The 23,794-nt window shown below is 25.8% G+C and overlaps 1 protein-coding gene and 1 pseudogene across 1 annotated transcript, besides 16 other annotated features; one reads left to right on the top strand and one right to left on the bottom strand.

Annotated features, from left to right (window-relative positions):
• Positions 1 to 241: 241 nt before the first annotated feature.
• Positions 242 to 2,145, top strand: ACLA_064920 (hexose carrier protein; the record flags this gene model as incomplete). Its single annotated transcript, XM_001272285.1, has 5 exons — positions 242 to 341; positions 404 to 511; positions 565 to 1,105; positions 1,174 to 1,566; positions 1,653 to 2,145. 5 exons carry the CDS (start codon positions 242 to 244, stop codon positions 2,143 to 2,145), a joined length of 1,635 nt encoding a protein of 544 aa, XP_001272286.1.
• A 768-nt stretch (positions 2,146 to 2,913) lies between these two features.
• Positions 2,914 to 2,939: a microsatellite.
• Positions 2,940 to 4,264: 1,325 nt separating this feature from the next.
• Positions 4,265 to 4,309: a microsatellite.
• Positions 4,266 to 4,309: a microsatellite.
• Positions 4,310 to 6,827: 2,518 nt separating this feature from the next.
• Positions 6,828 to 7,838: a mobile genetic element.
• A 1,799-nt stretch (positions 7,839 to 9,637) lies between these two features.
• Positions 9,638 to 9,706: a microsatellite.
• A 4,065-nt stretch (positions 9,707 to 13,771) lies between these two features.
• Positions 13,772 to 15,151: a mobile genetic element.
• Positions 14,041 to 14,068: a microsatellite.
• Positions 14,203 to 14,269: a microsatellite.
• Positions 15,152 to 16,303: 1,152 nt separating the features above from the next.
• Positions 16,304 to 16,333: a microsatellite.
• Positions 16,334 to 17,520: 1,187 nt separating this feature from the next.
• Positions 17,521 to 17,602: a microsatellite.
• Positions 17,522 to 17,602: a microsatellite.
• An 889-nt stretch (positions 17,603 to 18,491) lies between these two features.
• Positions 18,492 to 18,545: a microsatellite.
• Positions 18,546 to 23,119: 4,574 nt separating this feature from the next.
• On the bottom strand, positions 23,120 to 23,350 carry ACLA_064910 (annotated as a pseudogene).
• Positions 23,133 to 23,285: a microsatellite.
• Positions 23,134 to 23,258: a microsatellite.
• Positions 23,165 to 23,277: a microsatellite.
• Positions 23,302 to 23,337: a microsatellite.
• Positions 23,351 to 23,794: the final 444 nt, after the last annotated feature.

The following is a 23,794-nucleotide window of genomic DNA, read 5'->3' as shown; positions in this document are numbered from 1 at the left end:
ATCAGGCCAGGGCAGTCAACATTCCAGAGTTTAACTCCCAGAGAAGGTCCGTCACCAAATTTCGGACGTTTATATTGGGTGCGAAGGCTCCGAGACAGCAGAACCTTGTGCAACTATTTCCTTGCTCCTTGCGTCTCCATATACCTACCTCATCGAGGTTCGCAGCCGCGTCGGCCTGGGCAGTTGTTTCTGCTCGAAGATATCATTCTATATATCTGTTTGGCACATTCAATAGATCACAATGAGTGCTGCTCCAAAGTTCGCCGGGATGACCGGTAATTCACTTATGCGGGCAGTGACAACTGCTGCGACCATGGGCTTCTTACTTTTTGGTTATGATCGTACGTCACAAAGGGTGTCAAATCAAACATCATGTTTGATCTTTAGCTAACTGTCCTAATAGAGGGTGTCATGAGTGGTATCATTGATGCTAAGCCTTTCAACGATGTATTCACAGCGACGCGAGACAATTCAACTATGCAGGGTACTGTGACTGCAATTTACGAGATAGGTGAGAAGGAATTCTCTTGCTAGATACCAAGCAGATGTTGATGAGCATTCCAGGATGCCTCGCTGGCGCTGTGTTCATCCTTGCTGCTGGTGACTGGCTAGGACGGCGGAGGTCGATCATGATGGGTGCCACAGTGATGATCATCGGCGTGATCATCCAGGTAACTTCGTACCCTGGCCATGTCCCTCTTGCACAGTTTATCATCGGTCGAGTGATTACTGGCGTTGGGAATGGAATGAATACATCTACAATTCCCACTTACCAGGCGGAGTGCTCGAGAACCTCCAACAGAGGATTGCTTATCTGCATCGAAGGCGCTACTATCGCGTTCGGTACACTTATAGCCTACTGGATTGACTTCGGTGCATCTTATGGCTCGCCTGACCTTACATGGCGTTTCCCCATCGCATTCCAGATATTTTTTGGCCTTTTGATTATTGTCGGAATGGCCGTCTTACCAGAGTCCCCCCGGTGGCTATTCACGCGCGAGCGATATGAGGAGGGTGAGACGGTGATTGCTGCGCTCATGGGTAAAGACATATCCCATCATGATGTGCAGCTCCAGAAGAATATCATTCTTGACTCCATCAGAGCGTGAGTTTCCTTGGTTCTTGTGGAATCCGTTCCTCTTATGATTACGAGTCTGACGCTTCTTTTGCCAGTTCGGGACAGGCAGGAAAGAACACTCCTTTGTCTGCTGTCTTCACAGGCGGGAAGACGCAACATTTTCGAAGAATGCTTTTGGGTTCTTCGTCCCAGTTTTTTCAGCAGATTGGCGGTTGTAATGCAGTGATATACTATCTGCCAGTTCTGTTCAAGAACTCGCTTGATCAGACTGAGTTTATGTCTATGATACTTGGAGGAGTGAACATGGTCGTCTACTCCATCTTTGCTACTCTATCCTGGTTCTTGATTGAGCGTGTTGGAAGACGCAAACTCTTTTTATGGGGAACAGTGGGCCAATGTCTCTCGATGGTTCTTACTTTCGCCTGTCTCATCCCAGGCACTCCCTCGGCGGCAAAGGGTGCTGCAGTCGGTCTTTTTACTTATATTGCGTAAGTTTGCATGTCCTGGTCCCATGCAAGGTTGCATGACCAATTTCGCCAACCGAAGATGGTGCTGATATGCTGATACGGATTAGTTCGTTCGGTGCAACTTGGCTGCCCTTGCCCTGGCTCTACCCGGCAGAGATCTCGCCAATCAAGACACGAGCAAAGGCGAACGCTATCTCAACCTGCACAAATTGGTTGTTTAATTTCCTTATTGTCATGGTAACTCCCATCATGATCACCAATATCAGCTGGGGGACATACCTCTTCTTTGCTTGCATTAATGCCTGCTTCCTGCCAGTCATCTATTTCTTCTATCCTGAAACCGCCGGGCGATCACTGGAGGAGATTGACCTTATCTTTGCGAAGGGTTACTTGGAGAACATGAGCTATGTTCGTGCTGCTAAGGAGTTACCTTTTCTTTCTGATGAGGATGTTGAGCGCGTTGCTATCCAATATGGCTTTGGTTCAGCCAATGATGTGAAGGGTGGTGATAGTAGTGACGGTGCAGAGTTCAGTGCAGCAAGGGCTGAGGATCATGCAGTGCATGATTCAGAGAAGGGTACTTTTACTCAAACAGATTGAGTCCTCTTGCCTGTACTGATAAGGCTCCTATACTTCTGCATGCACGTCCTTTTTGCTTTCCCTGCACCAGGTATTGCCTGGCAAAAAGCTTATCAAATAGAAAGGCAGTGATGGAAACTTTTGAAATATGGGCAATCCACTTGGATAGTTCCCTCTCTTTCATTCTTATCCACATATCTTCCACATCAATCGCCAACATTTGACTTCCATCTCTGGTTGTTCACCATTGTTCTCTTCATTGATTGGTTGATTCCTTACTCCATTTCAGCACTGAGCTGGGCCATGCTGGAGGCTCCTAGTGAGCAGTAGTCCCCCACTGCAGGTGGCCATCCTACCTGGACTATACCACTGCAGTTATGTATATGAAAGAAGACAGGCCACCTGGGCTAGTGTACATCCCTCTTCCTTACCCATGCTGCTACTATAGATTAGTAGTATTAACCCCTTAGTGCCATTAAGCTCTCAGCGCCGTCGCCCACGTAGTATCCTCATAGTATTTATCTACTGCCTAGGTGCCTATCTCCCTAGCCCCTATCCCACAATGTAACCACTAGTTTAGTTTAGATTTATGTGTTCCTATAAGGATCCTTGATCCACAAGAGTTGGTAAACTAGTGTGAAAGGAGAATGCTTATGAATAGAGATAAGGTAAGTGTCCTTATTTAAAGAGTTTGTTACTAAACTCCTAAGTTCAGTGGTTGCAGGTAGTAGTTATAATCTTTAAGTGTCATGTGACTGCTCACATGACCTCTTGCAAGGGTGCCCTCTCTTAATTCAATTTAATTTAATTTAATTATTCATTCACGCATCTGTCAGCCTAACAGCTAAGTGGCAGCAGGTCCCTAAGGGTAGCTGGGCTAGCTACTACTATATACACTAAATCCCTAGTTAGTAGGAGATATGTTATATCTACTCCTTCCCTAGTTCCTATTAATTAGATTAGTATAACACTTATATGTTATAATAAGATAGGCAAGATAGGTAGATAGTAGATACTCCTTCACCTTGCTAAAGAAGAGAAGAATAATTAATTATCTTCCTACATCTTCACATAGCTTATATTATTAGGTTTGATAAATTAGTAGTATGTCCTGGCTCCTAGGACTAGATTAATAATTAAAAACTTATATTTGTATTCTAATTAAAGTTATATCATCTTACTATATAAAGTAGTTGTTTTATTTACTTAGTCTATTATAAGGATCTATGATCTGCAAGAAATGGAAACTAGTGTGAAAGAAGAATGTTCATAAATAGATTTAAAGGTAGGTATCCTTATTTAAAGAGATTATTATTAAACTTTAGAGTTTAGTAGTTATAGGCAGGGTTTATATCTTTATATATTATATAATTATATATATAATCTCTTATAAAGAGTTTTCTTATTAATAAGCTCCTCTATAAAGATAGCTTTAATATAATATATAATAAATCTTTATAATTCTTATAACTACCCTCCCTCTTAAAAGACCAGAGCCCCTAAGATCTATCTAAGATTTCTTATTTATAATAAAATATATTAATAAAAATCTTTATTTAGTAAAAACCCTTTTATATAAAAAAAAATTATAAATAATAAAAAATATTTATTACTCTCTTCTTTTATAAACTTATATTTATTTTTTTTTATAAAGACTTAGTTATAGATAAACCTCTTTAATTATAATATTTTTATTATTATTAAAATCTTCTTATAATATATTTTAAATTTATAATACTTATTCTTATAATACTCTTAAAAATCCCTTAATAGCCTTATTATATAAAATTTCTATAGAGTAAGATTTAAAGTAATAATAATTTTTATAGAGTATATAATCTCTTTTTCTCTTTCTCTTTTATATTTTCTCCAATTTTTATTATAAAAGTTTTAATAGGGGACCTTCCATGATATATAATATTTAGATAAGAGATAATTAATATATTATAAGATATTTTATAGAAAAATATTCTTATATATCTTCTCTTTTATATTCTTATTCTTACCTATCCTCTCTAACCTCTTAGAGGTAAGTAAAAGCTTATAAGTCTATAATATTCTTACTAATAATTCTTATAAATAGAGGAGGAGGCAGTCTTTATACTATTACTACTATCTACTATATCCCTCCCCCCTATGCCTACTACTACTACTACTACTACTACTACTACTACTACTACTACTATAGTTCCTTCTCTCTCTCTCTCTCTTATTCCTATAGGGGCCTTCCTCCCCCTGTATAAGATTATATATAGGCCTTTTTCTATTAATCTACTTAGAGTATGACCAGCCCCTATTATAAGAGAAGCCTCTATCTTTAAGCTACTACTATCTTTAGTAGATACTCCTAGGGCTAATTAAGATATCTCTATATCTATTATTAGTAGTATTACTATTTAGACTTCTAATCTAATAATAAAGGTATTTCTAGATACCTAGTTCCTTCTCTACTTATAGGGGAATCTAGTAGTAGTTATAAGGCTCTTATCTTAGATAGAATTATAATCTCTATTAAACTAAGAGTAAGTATAGATTACTAAAATCTTATTCTACTTTATTAACTAATATAGCTTTAGTATATCTAGTTAGCTAGAAGTCTATATCTAACTCTATAAGATTATTCTTATAACTAGAGCTAGGATAAGACCTTTTATTAGCTAGAAGTATAATATCTATTATAATTTAAGTATAAGCTTAGTATTTATAGTATATATTTCTAGTAGACTAGCTAAAAAATATAATAACTATCTTTATTATAATTATAAGAGCTACTTTTTTAAATAGCCTTAGATTTAGTAGTTATCTTTTTAGTTCTATAAATTATATTATACTTATACTTAATATTAGATATCTTTATAATAGTAGATTTAGGACTTAGAGATTTTTATATTTATTTTATTTATTATTTTATCTTCTCTTTAATAAAGATAAGTTTCCTCTTCTTATAGGATTCTTTATATAGTCTTTATAAATCTATAAATAGTATAAGTCTTTTATAGATTCCTAAATATTATCTTTCTTAATATATCTCTTCTACTAGATATAATACTCTATAGATTATTTATCTCTTTATAAGTCTAAGATTATCTCTAGGTAGTATTTATAATCTTCTTTTATAACTTTATAAATAAAGAAGTATTTCTATAAGTTTACTTCTTTTATCTCCTTATATTTATAGAGTATAAAGATATAGAATATATTATATATCTTAAGGCCTAGTAGTAAGTTTATATAGTAGGCTAGATTATTTATATATTCTATAATTTATATTAGATTAGTGTTTAATTAATCTAACTTTATAGTTAGTCTAATCTATAATATATTCTTAGTAAAGATTTAGACTTAGTCTCCTACTTAAAATACCTTTATAATATATTTCTTATTATAATATTTCTTTTAGTAGGCTTAGGCCTTTACTAGAGCCTTCTTTATATATGTATAAATATATTCTAGCTTAATTAGTCTTTTTATAACTAACTCTTCTATAATCTTATTCTTTAATTAATTTATAAAATCTAATATTATTATATAAGGGTTAATACCTATAACTATATAGAAAGATATATTCTTAATAGATACTTAGTATATATTATTATAGGTAAATACTATAATAAGAAGATAATTAATCTAATCTTTTTAACTAAAATTAATATAAGCTTATATATATTATTCTAGCACACTATTTAAATATTTTATTTAGCTATTTATCTATAGATAGTAGGCTATAGAAAGACCCTTATAAATTAGGAGATAAAATATAAAATTTATTTAGAAATCTTTTATAAAGATAGAACCCTAACCTATAATAATCTTTTCTAGGGTTCTATAAAATTAGAAGATTTTATAAATAAAAGTTATTACTAACTTCTCCTTACTAAGGATAATCTAAATAAGTATAAAATAACTTATCTTATTAAATTAGTCTACTATTATTAAGATACTATTAAAAGCTTCTTATAAATTTACTATAAAAGTACTTATAGAGAGATCTATAATTAGATTTATAGTAATTTAGATTTAGATACTTATAAAAATAAATATAGGCTTTAGTAAGCCTTACTACTTATCTTAGGTCTATTATAATCTTTAGTATACTCTATAAGTTATATAGTATTTATAGATAAAGTTCTTTACTTCTAGCTACTAAAAGTATCTTAAGACTAACTCTTTTATTCTTTATTCTATAAAGTAGCCTATAAAGAGGTTATTATAGAGTTTTATAAGAATACTTAATCTTAAGCTATAATAATCTAAGATATAAGTAAGCTCTTATAATAGAGAAGTCCTTTATAGCTTATTTAATATAATAATTTATTTTTTATATAATAAGATTATAATAATTTCTTTATAACTTTTATTTATACTATATAGACCTTCTTTATAAGTTTATCTTATATAAGTAATCTTAGTAGTAAAGCCTAAATTTCTATAGAGAGATCTCTTATATAAGGATTTAGCCTCTAGATATTCTTATAAATATTAGCTCTCTAAGTTAGTTCTTTTTATAAGTTTATTATCTCTTAGATTAATACTATATAAATCTTCTATTTTATATCCTCTAGGGTATTTACCTTAGTATATTTTCTTTTATAAAATATTAATTACTATCTTAATATATTAAGGTCTCTATCTTCTTAGCCCTAAGTATTAATCTTTATAGCCTCTTTTTTATAATTAATTTATTATAAGGGTCTATCTATAGGGTTCTTCTTTCCTATATAGAAGATTATCTTAAAATTAAATATTATAAGTATTTATAACTATCTTATCTATCTTTATAATAGTTAGGATATAGTCCTAAAATAATAAAGATTATTATAATTAATAATAATTTTAATAACTTTCTATAAATTCTCTAGATAGTGATACTACTTCCTAAAGAATTCTATTATTATAAGGAGTTTCTAGTTATAGATACTATAGTTCTTCTCTATAGATTATATCTTTTATAAGAAGAAGACTACTAGCTACTAATAATCCTTCTTACTTAGCTATTATAGTATTTTATAGATAGTATATCTAGATATATTTATTTCTATTTATAAGTAATACTTCTTATAAAAGTAGATAAGTACTACTTACTCTATAAATACTTTCTTTAATTTATTAAAGATATTTACTACTTCTAAAATTAGAAACTTCTTTATTAGAATCCTCTTCTTATTCCCTAGGCTAGGTTTTTATAGGAGGTCTAAGAAATATATTAAAAAGTATAAATATCTCTTAATAAATCTCCTATACTAATTAATAAATCTTAGGAATACTAGGATCTTCTTTATAGATTCTAGTTATAGCTATTTTATAATAGTATTAATCTATAAAGATTATATTTCTAGATCTTTTAGTATAATTATATAGCCTAAGAAGTTAATTCTCTTTACTATAAAGAGATATTTACTTAGCTTTATAAATAGTCCTACTTATTAAAACTAGATTATTATAAAGTAGATATACTTATAATACTTCTTCTTATCTTATAAGAATACTATAATATTATTAATATAAACTATTATAAAGATATCTAAATAGTTATAGAATAGCTAGTTTATAAAGCTCTAGAATATTATAGAAGTATTAGTAAGCCTAAAAGATATAATTAAATACTTAAATAATCTATATTTTATATAAAAGGCTATTTTCTACTTCTACTTTTTTATAATCTTAATCTTATAATAGATCTTATAAAGATCTAGCTATATAAAAATCCTTTTCTTTATATAACTTTTAATAGTCTCTAGAATAAGGAGAAGTAGATAATAATTCTTTAGAATAATATAATTTAGATTATAATAATTAATATATAATTAGAGGATATTATCTTTCTTCTTTATAAAAAGAATTAATATTTTTATTATTAATTTTAACTCCTAAATCTATCTCTTTATAAGTATTATCTAAAGATACTTATAAAGTACTACTAACTCTACTAAAAAAAAGTTATAAAGAGATCTAAAGAATAGTTACTTTTTTTTTAAAAATCTATCTCTAAATCTATATTTTTATAATATAATAATAATTTCTAAGCCTTCTTCTCTAAGAAGACCATATAAAAGTCTATAAGTTAGTTTAGTATAGAGTTCTTATTCTTTATTATCTTTTATAGGGCTTTTATAATATATATTATTATAATTATTATATTTTCTACTTTTATAAACTCTTCTACTAAGACTAGATGATATTTATAGAGCTAACTCTATATTAAAGATTATCTTATCTTCTCTTTAAAGGACTATAGAGTTATACTACTTTAATTATAATATTTTTAAGATAATATACTTTATATCTATAAATAAGAGTACCCTCTCTAATAGTGAAAAAGATAAGATCTAGTCTATCTCTTTTTTTACTCTTAGTAAAATTATATAATTATAATAATTTTATTTAGTAATATATCTAAATTTATAAGAATATAATTAATCTATAAAAACTCTATAAGACTTAAAGTTTATTTTTAATAAATTTATATTACCCTTCCTTAAATAGTAATTATTAAATTATAATTAAAATACTAATTTAGTAAATCTAATAAAGAGTTTTTATTATAAGTAAATCCTTTACTAAATATATATCTAAATGATATAAAAAAAATAAAAAGTATAATAACTCTAGGTTAGAGTATACTACTTAGATATTTAATAGGTTTTAACTAAAATTGATTATTAAAAACATTAATTACTATAAGATAATAATCTTTAATTTTGTATTAAAATAATCAATAATAATAATGTATTTAAGATAAATAATCTAATATGAAGTTAGCTAAAAAATATAAGATAAGCCTTTAATAAGCTATTTAATATAATAGCTTAAGGAGCCCCTCTTACTAATATTAATAGCCTATTCTAAAGAATTTATTAAGAATAATATAATATATTAATAGTACTTTTAGAATAATTAAAGATAAATAATAATTATTAAGTATAATCTACCTTTAAGATTTTAAATATTATCTTTATTCTAGAATATTAAGATATATATATTAAAGATATTATTTAAAAATAATAATAAAAAGTTAAGAAGAACTTTAAGAATATCTTATTATTAATAAAAAAAATTTTAATTTAAAATATCTTATTATTATTAAGTAAAAGCTTATAAAATATATTTATAGGTAGTAAAAAACTAATAAAACCTAAGTATAAATTAATTCTATATTATAATGATTAATATAAGAATTTTTTATATATAACTTCTAAAAAACTTTAAGAAGTATAATATTAATAATAAGAAATAAAAAAATTATAAATATACTATCTAAGGATTATAACTAATTAAATTATATATAATAATCCTAGATAAAGTAGCTATATAGATCTCTTTATTAATAAATAAAGCTTCTTTTATTTAGAAGTTTATTATTAGGAGTTATCTTAAGCTTAGAAAGAGATAAATAAAAAAATAAATATAATTTTAATTATATAATATAATAATTAAATAGTTTACTCTCTATAAGAATAATTTAATTACTACTTAATAACTTAGTAATAATTTATAATCTAAATTATAACTTAATAATTATAGAAATCATCTAATAAATTTAAGTGTAATTATAGAAATCATCTAATAAATTTAAGTATAATTACTAATTCTTAGTAACTAAGAAAAGACTTATTTAAATAAAAGATATAAGATTATTAAAATAAAGTATATTTAAATTATAATAAAATAGGATATCTTTATCTATATTTTTTATGAAATATAAAAAATAAGTAAGATTAATAAATTTAAAAGTATTTATTAATTAAATAATTCTGCTTTAAAATAGTAAAATATTTAGTAAAACTTATTTATAAATAGAGAGAACGAATTATATAAAAATACTTAATTATAATAAAGAGTATCTAGCTTAAAAAAATCTAAAAATATTAAGGCTTATCTAAATATTATAAGTATTAATTTTATATATTACTTAATAAAAGTCTTAAAAAAATGAATTAAGTTAAAAGCTCTTATTAACTATAGAGCTAGTTACTTCTTTCTTTTATAAATAATAATTAATTATCTAGCTATTAAAGAGTTCTTTTATTTTAAGAGAGGTATATTCTTAATTATCTAACTCTTAAATAAAATAATAATAAGTATTAATTAATAAGTAAAAATACTTATATAAATTAGATAATAAACTAGCCATATTAACCTGTAGATTCTAAATATTAATAGATATAATATTATTCTAAGTTATAACTAGTTAAAAAGTATTAATCTATAAATTAATTAGTACTTAGATTAGTAATTCTATAATATAAGAGAGGAATATATATTATATATTTTATAGATCTTTAATATAAGATTAAATATTATAAAGATACCTTAGTATAATAAGGAATAATAAAATAACTAAAATAGATATTATAAAAAAAAGAAAATCTTAGTATAATTATATCTCCTATAAGTTACTAAAGAGAAGTTAATAATTATAAACAGTATTTAAACTAAAAAATAAATAATAAACTTTAAGAATATATTTTAGGAGGAACTTAACCCTAAGATACTACTAACTTATAAGACTAATTATATAATTAATATTAATAATATTAAGCTAATAAATATGAAGGAAAGACTCTCTGGCTAATGCCAAAACCCCCCTACTGTTTATTTTCAGTTGGGAGAACACTAAAAATTATATTTAACTACCACCTAAGTGGTTATTAACTAGCTTTTTTATCTTATTCCTGCTTATTACATTATAATAAGTAATAAAAAGAAAAAGGGGGCTGCTACTATAGTAGTAGATATCTTTATACTAACCTAGCCTACTATATTATTTAGTAAATTTAATACTCTTAATCTATAGGTCTCTTTAACTAAGCTACTAGAAGCTACTATATAGTTAAAGTAAACTACCTAATCTATTAGGGGACTCCCCCTACTAGTAATATTTATATTACTTCTAGATTCTATCTAGTCCCTAGCTAGTGAGATGTATAATAGTAATCTCTCTATACTAATAAAGAAGGTCTATAATATTAAATTTATACTTAAGGACTCTATAAAGAGATATATGAATAACTACTAGAAGATTTAATAGTTACTAGATATTTAGGTTAGTATATCTAGCACCCTAGGCTATACCTGTATTATAGCTCTTTCTAATAGCTATATAGAATCTTTGCTTATCTCTAATTAGATAAGATAGGCCTATACTAATAGTATACTTACTATAAATTATTATATTAATATAAGTAGCTTACTAGTACTAGTGACACCCTAATATAATAATCTAGAAATCTATATTTATCATACTAATCCTATAGTAGTTAACCCCTACTAATATAATAAATAAAAGTATATTAGGTAGACTAACTAGGTAATCTAGGAGACCTAGAATACTATAATTAATTATTAAATGTTTTTTACTATCTAGGTACTATTAAGTAGGGATATAATACTCTAAGCTAATAGTCTTAAAAACACTAAATAGCTAATATAGTCTAATAGGTAGATCCTTATCTTTAAGTCTAATATAAGTATTAAGAAATAGATATATAGGGTTAATATATATAGTATATATTAATACTATCTTACTAATAATAAGGCTACTAGTTTTACTATCTAGCTAAAAACTAATAATATAGGCTACCTAGCTACTACCCCTACTAATATTATTTATATAGGCTAGCTATATAGCTAGTAATAAGTAGATACTAATAAGCCGTAGAGCGCCCTAGTAATAATAGATTTTAATAGTAACTATATATTGATTGATTTATTCCTTACTCCATTTTAGCACCAAGCTGGACCACACTGGAGGCTCCTAATAGGTAGTACTAACTGCAGCATCACCTATAGCCATCCTATTCAGACTATATTACTATAAGAATATATATATATAGGGTCAGAGGACTAGACACTTAGATATATATATATTTCCCTCCTTTTCTACTATCTTTTAACCTCTATAGCTACTATTACTAGTAATAATACTAGTACTACTTAGTGGATTCTATACTCCCTTACTATTATAATTCCTCTATTACCTATATATGTCCTATATTTCTATACTTATCTAGGTGCCACCCCCACCCCCTATACTATTACTACCTATTTTAGATAGATTTATAGATTCCTAAGCTGTGAGGGTTAGGGGTGCACTAGTAATATATAGTTACTAGTTAGTATCTAGTATAGTAGATATCTACTAGCTAGGGCTGTATATACTAATACCTCCTACTAGAAGTATAAAATATAAGAGAGTATAATAAAAATAGAAAGTTAGCTATTAACTATAGATATCCTAAGTTAGGTATTGCTAGGGGTGCCTAGCTTAAGCTAGCCTAGCTAGGTGGCATCTACTAGATATACTAGATAGCTAGTATTTAATATGAACTATATAGTGCACCTAGTGTTCCTTACCTCTACTAAGGCTATTATTATATTATAGGGGAGCCTATCTATCTATATCTACTAGTATAGGTTATTATAGTAGGTTTAGTTAAATAATATATAGTAGATTATTTTAGGGGTCTATCTATATAGACATATTATATTATCTATTTAGTTAATAATTAAAAGATATTAATTTAGGCTAATCTTTTCTATTTATATCTATACTAGGAGATTGTATTCTATGAGAGATAGGCTATTATAGATTTCTAGGGAGTAGGCTAAAACCTCTAGAAAAATATAGTAGAGTAAGTTACCCTACTCTAACTATTATTACTACTCCTCTTAATAGTCCCTGATATACTAGTAGATCTATATTTCTAGGGTGCCCTATATTAGGTAGTTAAAGTATTATAACTATAGTTAAGCCCTACTACTATCTATCTTCCTACTATTTAGTTACTTTCTTAGTATATAGATCTACTAGCTTATTCCCTAGGACCTTATAGTGGGTAGCTAACTAATAAAATAAGATATCTATTATAGGGTTAAGTAGATTAAGAAGTTTAATAATAATCTAGATTAGATACTATTTAGTTATCTATTAGAGACTTCCTAGTATGCAGAGGGCCCCTTAGTTATTAGAGTATATTTTAATATATTTCTATATAGCTTAGTAGGCCATAGTATTAGTTCTATTTAGAATTAGCTTATATTAAATAATATATAGGGTAAGGACTAGTCCTATAATTTCTATAATAGCTATATTATGTTTATTTATCCCACCTAGATACTATTTATAGTAGATTAGTAGGTCTAGGCATACTACTATTATTCTAATATAGCTATCTATGCCTGATCTATTAGTATAGATATGGATTACTTCTAGGTATACTACTATATAAATCTAATAATAGAGAAGAGAGAGTTCTTTAGTCTTATTAATATTAATTTTTAGGGGGACCAGCCATGACAGCACCACCTATAAAAGCTATATTTTTATATTATATAGGTAATACCTATTACTAGCTCCACCTCCTCCTCTATAGATTCTATCAGTGTGTGCAGTAGTAGGTTTTAGTTATAGTAGTAGTAGTAGTAGGTTAGTATATATATCTAGTATACTAGTAGTATTATAGTCTAAAGGAGGGTCTGGATGTATTACTGCTAGAGGAGGAGAGATATTAATATTAGATAGAGTTCTATATATATTAAATACATCCCTACTAACTATATAGAAGGCCTTATTAATTAGCTTCCCTACTTAGTACTATATATAGTTAAGCATCTTTATCTACTAGCTATAATAAAGCTTCTAGCTATAGATTAGTAGTATATACTAGGCTAAGGCAGTATAGAGTATAATAGGGGTGATGCATACTATATATATATATTATAGGTCTGCTAGCTTTAGCCCCTACTTAGACCTACCTAGTATGCTAATTACCTGCAGGCACTAGGTGGTAGCTATGTTAATATATTTTAGGTATTTATTAAATATAAGATACTAATTAAGGGTGATACTAAGTAGCTTAGCTATCTTACTTAACTAGATAATCTGCCTATCTCCTAGGTCCAGTGGTATGCTATCTTTAGTATTAGTATTAGTATTATATTAGTAGTGTAGGGGGTGGAAGTAAATAAGCTAGAATTTAGATAATTTAAATTAGGAGGTATAGGTGGCAGCCTATTAGAGGTAGGTTTATTAATAGTTTATATAGATCCTAGTATAGTTAGTAGATTTAGACTTACTGGTTATAAGTATAGTTATATTATTAATATAGCTAATATTATTAATATTATCTACTATTATAGCATTATTTATGTCTGTGCACATTATTAGATCTGTATTATAGAAGATATATAGGATTATTAAGAGTAGTAAGCCCTAGGGGATGCTAGTATCTACCTATTAGGTTAGTAGGGTGAATTCTAGTAGTACTAGTAATATAGATAAGTTATAAAGAAAGCTACTAAGCTAGTTAATATACTATATAGGGATTTAGTATATGTTGAGGTTGTGCAGGAGCTAATTATAGGAGATATTATTAAATATACTACTAATATTCAGAAGGAGTATAGATACTATCTTATTATCTTTCTATCCTATATAGATGGCCTCTAGTACTATATAAAGTACTATCTCTATGCCTTAGCCCTTGCAGCTACTAAAGTAGTTATCTAGCAGTAGGTAATATATTTTAGCTAGGTAGCTAAGCTAGGCTATAATAAGGGCTTTTAGCACCTTGCTAATTATGCTTAGTAGGGTAATAGATTAGTATACTTTAGGGGCAGAGTAATCTAGTCTACTAGGTTTCCTAAGTATAATAATAGCTATAATATAAAAGTAGTTTAGGCAGTATCTAATATAGATATATTAGTTAAAAAATATTATTAGGGGTAATACTACTACCCCTATACTTACCTAGAGCATCTAGTTAGTAATACTATCTAGGCTAGGTGCTTTATCTACTTTTAGTATATAGATAGTATATTAGACCTCATGCTTAGTAAATAGCAGTATATAAATTAGCTCAGGGTAGGTAAAATTATAAAGGTTATCTAGATTAGTAGGTAAGGGTGGGGAAAAGAATTATTAGGTAAGGAGCTATATTTTATCTTTAGCTTAAAATACTAGGTTACCTAATACTAGGTTAGTAAGGGGGGGTATAGGCCTAGTATAGTCCCTAGTTCTTAGTCTATTAGATAGCCTGCTAGACACTATCTATATTATTAATATTAGTTATCTACTAGCAGAATATAGTATACTAATATATATAGACTATGTAGCTATATGCCCTGGCTACTTAGGCTAGGTTATTATAAAGAAATACTAGTACTTCTATCTAGTACTACTTTTAATATAGTGATATAGTGTGCTTAATTCTCTTCTTTTTATATAGGAGGGTGTGGTATTCTAGAGTAAATCTAGAATAGGAGTATTTAGAGGGGTAGTACTATAAGACTATAATATTAATTATATACTAGAGTATACTAACTAGATTAGCTATATATTAGTCTAATTCCTTAGTTATAATATATACATATAGGCCACTACTAAGGAGGCTCTTAGCCAGTATATTATTTAGGATATTAATAGTTATAGTAGTCTAGTTTTACTGCTTTACTAGTGGTTTAGGTTAAATTTTTATATCTAGCTTAGTTTTAATTAGTAGATAATTAGAGTTACTAAGTTAGCTACCTGTATATAGCACACATAGTCTACTAGGCCTAAAGAAATAAGGGATAGGTTAATTATACTCCTTATATTAGGGGAGTCCATATTAAAGTTAGTTTTATTATCCTACTTATCTTATAGCTTATTTAGATTAGGTAGTAGTATCAGGCATAGGTGGGTAATTATACTAGCTAGTATAGCTAACTATAGTAGCTATTAGATTATAATCTACTTAAGTTCCTATGCCCTTTTAGTATTATATTAGATATATAGGCAGTAGTTAAAATCTACCTAGAGGAGGTTATAGATATTCAAGTTCCTAATAATGATATATTTAGTTAGTCTAGTAGTAATATTTAGTTAATCTACTATATTAATAGCTATCTAGAGACATGCTACTCCCTTATTTTCTATTATCTGTAGTGAGTTATATATATTATAGATAGTAATCTAAGGACTATCCAGGGTTAGATAGATATTAATACTAATTATATAGGTAGATATAAAGTTTATCTACTAGTATAGGTATTTTTAAATATATATATAGACTTATAGGTAGCCTGCTCTATTAGCTATAGCTAATTAAATAATATAAAAATAATCTATAGCCTCCCTTAGGAAATGCATAAGGGGTAAGTTAGATATATAGTTAATCTATAGTTTCTAAATAATAATAACTATATATCTTTAGAGCTATATATCTTAGAGTAGCAGTGCCATACTAATATTAAGGGAGTTATAGATATTATATTAGAGTATTTAAAGTATTTTAATATTCTAGGGGTTATTATCTATAGCACTAGATACAGGTATTAATATTAATATTAGTATCTATATTAAGGTAGTATTAGTAGTTGTATTCTGTCCACCCCTAGTAGCTTTTATATTAGCTATTTCTACATAAGCATATACTTAAGCCTAAGATAGGGCTGCCTATCTTATATATCTAAGGTATATTATAGCTATTATCTTTACTAATCTATATAATAGTGCTAGCTAGGAGGGAGTTAATAATTAAGGTCTAGGACCTAGTTAGTATAGATTTTTAGGTTAATTTAGATATTAATATTAATACTTAGGATACTATCATGCTAGGCAGCTAGCTTAGGAATTTTAGTATTATCTAGAGTAGGTCTAGGCTGTCACTATATTCTGGTAAACCCATTGGTACGCTTGCACGAGTGTGTAGGAAGATTGTTAATTACCTTGTTCTTTTATGAGGTGAAAGAGTATCTATCTACCTAATTGCTTATCTTATTATGACAGATTCCCGATGAGATAAAAAAAGGAAAAAAAAAAAAAGAATTATTAGCAACGTAGGTAAGTTTGAATAATAATTTAGTAGCCTATAATCAAAAGCAAAATAAAAGGAACATAATAATAAAAGAAACATAAAACTAATGTTTAATTACCCCTCTGCTTTTTATGCTGAGCCTATTTTTTGAAAGTAGTTAAGACCTTTACTAGCATATTCTAGTTTAATAGATCATTCTATAGTAAGTCTTTCTAAATATCTGCTACTTAGGCTAGGTACTAGTCTTCTACTATAATAAGTATATATCTTACTTATTTATTATAAATTAGTTATTTATTAAGACCATATTTCATAATTTTATGCAGTATTACTATTGCTAGTTTTCTAAAAGAAAAATTTATTATTAACTTTCTTAGTGTTAATACTTTTATCTATATTAATTATAAGGTTACTAGTAAGATATTTTATATTATTAGGCTAATATCCTTTAGGGGGATGTTTAAGAAGGTTATAAAATATAAAAGAATCCTAGGAATATTATAGTTATTACTTTAACTACTTTATATATTATTTAACTAATCATACTATAAAATCCCTAACATCATTAGTGTATAGCAGTATAGGTAGTTTTAGTTATTTTTTATTATTATTATTATTATTATTATTATTATTATTATTATTATTATTATTATTATTATTATTATTATTATTATTATTATTATATTTAATCTAAAGTTTCCTCTTAGTTAGAGTTAGAATTACTAGCTTTATTAGTAGTGTTATCTTCTGGGTCACATCTATAATATTAGTAGTAAGATCCTTAAGTTAATATTTAATCTAGTTAGGTAATAGTGGGTCTCTGGGTCTTATCTATACTAATAGTATTACTAGGTGGTTTTTTATGCTAGTTTAGGGAAAGTAAAAAGGATTAAATACTTCACTAGGTAGAGAGGTTAAATAACTATTTATAATAGTTTTTATAATAGGCTTTATACTACCTAATATTTCTGCTTCCTATTATGCTCTCTATAATATCTAGTAGAATATAAGCTTCTTATAATCTAATTAAGCCTTATTTAAAGCTTATATAGTATCCTTTAGCCCTTGAATTACTATTTAGAGTAGTTTAATATCTAAGTAGTTATTTAGTAGGAGGTATAAATATTTTAGTAGTACTTTTCTAGATATATTATATATCTTATATTAGGGTGCTCTGGTTTTACTCTTTAAAAAGATAGGAGTATAGATCTATTAAATAAAGATATTATAGTTTTTAAGGAACTAATATAGCTATTTAGTGATAATCCTAATAGGTAGTATTAGAATGCTAATATTATTAAATTTTAGATATATAGGAGGAGGGCTTATTATTACTATCTTATAAATAGTAATACTTATTATTAAAGATACTAGTAAAATCTAGAATAGTATATACTATATTTTTTATACTTCTTAGATTATAATATCTTTCCTTTCTTATCTTACTTTCTTAGCTAGGATATTATTCTTCTAGTTATTCTTCTTTACTAGAGTTTATACTATTATTAAAAGTTATATAGCTAGAAAGATAAAAGACAAAAGATATATAGCTAGGACTAATAAGGGCTTAATAAGTAAAAGTAAGAAGAGATATATTTAAGTAAAAATAATATAAGATATATTTAATTATTTAATATAAGGTAAATTAAAAGTAAAAGTAAAAGACTAAGAAAATAGGTACTAAAGAAATAAGATATATATTAGAATAGATAAATACACACACAGCTAACTAAAATTAAATAATGATATAAGTAGTACATAAAAATATAATATTTACTATCTCCTAGCTTTAAAATTAGCTACTAGCTTAGTAGTATTACTTAATAGATCTACTTATATCTATTAATTCTTCTTATTACCCTAACTTAACTATTTTACTAGATATTCTAATTATATTTTTATCTTTTAAGTAATCTTTCTTTAGTACTTTATATTTATTAATTATCTTTTTAAGTTCCTATATCTAGAACTTTTTATTAGCATCACCTTCTATATTAATAGGTCTAGACTAAGTAGGTTATCTTTTAAATAGATTATTAGTATAGTATTTTTTAAGATAAGTAACTAATACTATAGGATATATTCTCTAGTTATTAGGAAAGTCTAGCCTATAGGTAAGAGGCCCTATATACTCTATTATCTTAAATAATCTAGTATATTAATTTCTAAGTTTATAGCCTAATATAGACTATATATTATATCCTATATATAGCTTAAGTAAGACCGTATTATCTTTATAGAAGATAACTAGTTTATATTATTTATTATACTAATCTTTTAAAGTAATTATAGTAAATCTTAGTATCTTAGTAGATAATACTTAGCTAGTAAATAAGTAAGTAACCTTACTAGTAATACTAATATTTAGTATAGTAGATAGCTTAAAACCATATAGTAGTTTATATAATATAGCCTTAGTTAATGTATTATATATAAAGTTAAATATTTATTAAAGTTATAATAAGATAGAAGGCTATTAATATTTATTATTAAGAGAGGAAATTATATATTAAAGATATATCTTAATAGTTTAATTTATTCTTTTACTCTAGCTATCTATCTAAGCATAGTAGATAGTTAAAAAGTATTACTTTATCTTATATGCTTTATAGAATTTATAGTAAAGTTCTAAAGTAAATTTTATATCTCTATTAGATATAATAACTTTAGGTAAACCCTAATTATCTTTATCTAGTAAAGCTAGTAAGCTTAAAGCCTATTATTATATTATCTAATCTATTCTCCCTAATATTACTATTATTTACTTAGTAAATATATATCTATTATACTTTTAATAGTATTAAACTAACCCATATCTAGTAAGGTAGTAATAATATTACTTATAATTATATAAAATAGGATATTTAGAGTAAGGATAGGTTATAATATGCTATATAGTTTATGTCTATATATACTTTTTTTCTAGTATTTAGAATAGTATTTTATATATTAACCTACCTAATATTATAACTTATAAAATATAACACCTTAGAGTAATTCTATTATTCTATTAATGCCAGGGTGTCTATCATTAATATATATATTATGTAATATTTCTTTTAGTAAAATATGCAGTAGATATAGTATGCTATTATTTATATATAGTAGATTATCTTTTAAATAGAATGGTAATTAAACTAGTACTAGAGAAGCCATATTTTTATATAGTATCTAAATAACTATACTCTACTTTATATCTGAGATATAACTATTAATAATCATATTATAAAAGTCCTTAGATATTTAAATAGCTAGGATTATCTTATTAGGTATAACTATATAGAAAGTATAGCTATAGGTAATAGTAAGAGGATCTTTATAATTAGTTATATTATTTATAATATATAATAGTAGCCTAGATAGTATATTAGGTATAATATGGGTTCTACTAGGTTTGTAGTATAAGATAAGGTTCTTAAACATCTATATATAATATGAAGCTCTTACTAACCATAGGTTTAACTTATTAGTAGAAGATATAATTAGGCTTACTTATTTTATAATATCTACTATAGTTATATAATTAGTATAGATAATAGTTTTTAAGTATATTTTAATTATATATTATGTTTTTTATAGGATCTATATAAGTCCAGAAACTTCTAGTTCTATAGGCTAGTAATTTTATTTAGCTATAGATAATATCCTGCTTAGGAATATTGTTAGTAGTATAAAAGCTTAGTTTAGTAGTAAGACTTAGTTCTAATTCTTCTAAAAATATAGTAATATTAGATTATTAAGAGCTATATAGAAAATTATTATACTATATTCTTATTATTTTAAAGAATCTATATTAATATAAAGATCTTAGTCTAGATGCTAGTCTATAAGTATTACTAGGTTAATAAGATATAATTATATAGATTAGAAAGCCTTTAGTTCTTTATTAGTAACTTAATTAAGATAAGTTTTCTTAATATATATCTTTCTAGCTTTATCTTTCTATAGGCCTTTCTTTATTAGCTAAATCTTTTAATCTTGTAATAATTAAACTATCCTAGTATAATATAGGATATAGTTCCTTAGCTATCTAGTTAAACTAAGATATATATCTAGATTAGCTAATATAGAAGGAAAATTTAATATAGTAATAACATTTAGTTTATCTTTAGTAGCTATTATACCTAATAAGGAGATATTCTGACTAAGTACTTATACTAATAAATATATAATAAAAGTCTTTTTTAGACTTACAGTTATATATATCTTAGTATATCTTTTAAGAAAAACTAATAGATATTACTTATAGTCTTCTAGTATATAGCTATAGATAATAAAATTATTAATATAGATATATAGAAAAGCCTTTATATTATAGAAAATTAAATCTACTTAATACTAAATATAAGAAATACTATTAATAAACCCTATTAGATAGACCTTAAAGTATTCTTATCCTTAATAAGTAATAATACTAATAAGCTATTAGCTATCTAGATATAGAGGCTACTAGTAAAATATTACTATAATATCTATAATTATAATAACTATATATCTAGTAAGCTCTGTAATTATTTCTGTCTGTGAAGAAACAGGATAGATATCTAGTATAATATATTTATCCTATAAAAATTAACTATTAAGTGGCTTTTTAATTTAGTTTTAGGAAACTTTTCTAGGTAGTATAGTAAATAATTAATAATAGGACTAGTGTCTTTATATCTTATATTAATAAGGGAGGTATTAGGTAATTTTTATAAGGGAATAGTAATAGTAGTAGATCTAGAATATATATTAGGGTGCCTATAGGAGTTATATTTATTAAATACCCTATATAGCCCTACTTATGTAATTTATTAAATATTTTATTCATAACTTATCTATAGTAATATCTAATATTATATGGTTTAGCTAAGTATAAGATCTTATCTTCCTATCTAGAATATAAGTAAATCTATATCTATTATTCTTTAGGTACATTAATTATAGATGTGTTAATCTATATAGCAGGATAGGCTATTTTTATATTAGTTAGGTCTTATATAACCTCTATTAGATTATATATTCTAATATTATTTTCTAAAACTATTACTTCCATATTAGATAGATATATCTATAGTATAAATAGGCTTTATTATACTTATAGATAGTATAAATATTAAGTTAGTTATATATTCTGCTTTAATATAATAGATACTTATTACTTTAAATTTAGACATTAAGCCTAACTTCTAATATCATAATATAATCATAGGTTTAATTAATTAATTAATAGCTAAAACATAACTAAAATTTACATCCTAAACAAATAAAAATAGTGCTAATATTAGATGCTAGTATAGCTTAAAGTAATAGTTATAGGTATTCTTATATTAAGTAGGTTTTACTAGAATATATATAGATAAGTAAGATAGTATAACTATTTATTTATAAGAGTAGACTAGTCTTAGTTCTATATAGTATAACTTTAGTAATACTATTAATAGTATTTTAGTATTTTTATATAAGGTAATAACTACTGTATAATAAGTAAAATTAATAATAAAACTATAGATACCTAATATATTACCTCTAACTAATATATTTAAGATTATTTATTAGATATATCTTAATTAGTATCTAAATTAGGTAATAATATATTTCTTATATTACTAATAGATAGAGTATTAGTAATATAAATTTATAGCTAATAAAACTATTAGTTATACTTTAAATAGGAACTAGTATTAAATACTTCTAAATTAGAATATTAGGTAAATATTATAAAAGAAAAGCTTAATTAATAATAATTATTATATAACCTAAGTTGAGATAGACTATTATTCCATACTTTATAATATTAAGGAAGGCTTATATAGTTATATATTTCTAGTAGTAAAATCCTAGACTATCCTATAATTTTAGTAATTCTATAAGTAAAGAGTAGATAATTAGTAGATTTAGTAGTTCTATTACTTTAATATAGAAAGTAGCTTCTAGTACTATATAATATAAAAGATATCTATAAAGTTTATTACTAGAGTTAAAAAAACATCTATAATAATAATATAATATTTTAGCTAATAGTATCCAATATTATTACTCTTCTTCTTAGTCATCCTACTCTATATATTTAGTATTTCCATCTTAGTATAATTAATAATATACTAGGTTAGTTTAATTAGTACCTTTATTTTTAGGTATTATTATTTACTCCTCTATTTATAGGTAGGCCTCTCCTCTATCTTATAACTTACTTAATTCTTACTCTGTGGAGCCCTCTATATAATAGGCTTATTATTATTATTAGTTTTACTAACCTTATTATTACTATTAGTATTATTATTAATATTATTATTAGTATTATTATTAGTATTATTATTAGTATTATTATTAGTATTATTATTAGTATTATTATTAATAACTATTTTAGTATTATAGTTATTAAGACTTCTGTTACTGCTATTACTAATATCTATTCTAATATCTATTCTAATATAGTTAATAACCATTTTAATTCCTCTGCAGAGGTGGTCTATACTATTTATATAACTAATTATTATTGGTATTATTTAGATATAGAGTAGTAGTATACTGATTAGATACTCTTATATACTAGGTATATAAATAATTACTATATTAGTCATAACTACCTTGCTAGTTATATAGGGATCCTTAAGGGTATACTAGTAATGGCTAGGAATATTAGGGATTTATAGGGACACGGGAGCCATATAACTAGGTAATTATATATAGATCCTATTAGGGTGAATCCTAACTAAGCAGCTTATAGATAATAATTATAGAAAGCTGGGTTTTATCTAATAATAGGATTTAGTTAAATACTAGGGGCAGATATACTAAATTTATTAAATTAGTTAATCTATATATAATTCAGAATATTAATAAATTTAGCTAGAGAGATTTTCTTACCTAGCTTATTAATAGTCTCCCTA

Source organism: Aspergillus clavatus, genomic scaffold, assembly GCF_000002715.2.
Source record: "Aspergillus clavatus NRRL 1 1099423829799 genomic scaffold, whole genome shotgun sequence".
In the NCBI taxonomy this organism is placed as follows: Eukaryota; Fungi; Ascomycota; class Eurotiomycetes; order Eurotiales; family Aspergillaceae; genus Aspergillus; species Aspergillus clavatus.
Note: the sequence above shows the minus strand (reverse complement) of the source record. Positions and strands in the feature narration are given on the sequence as shown.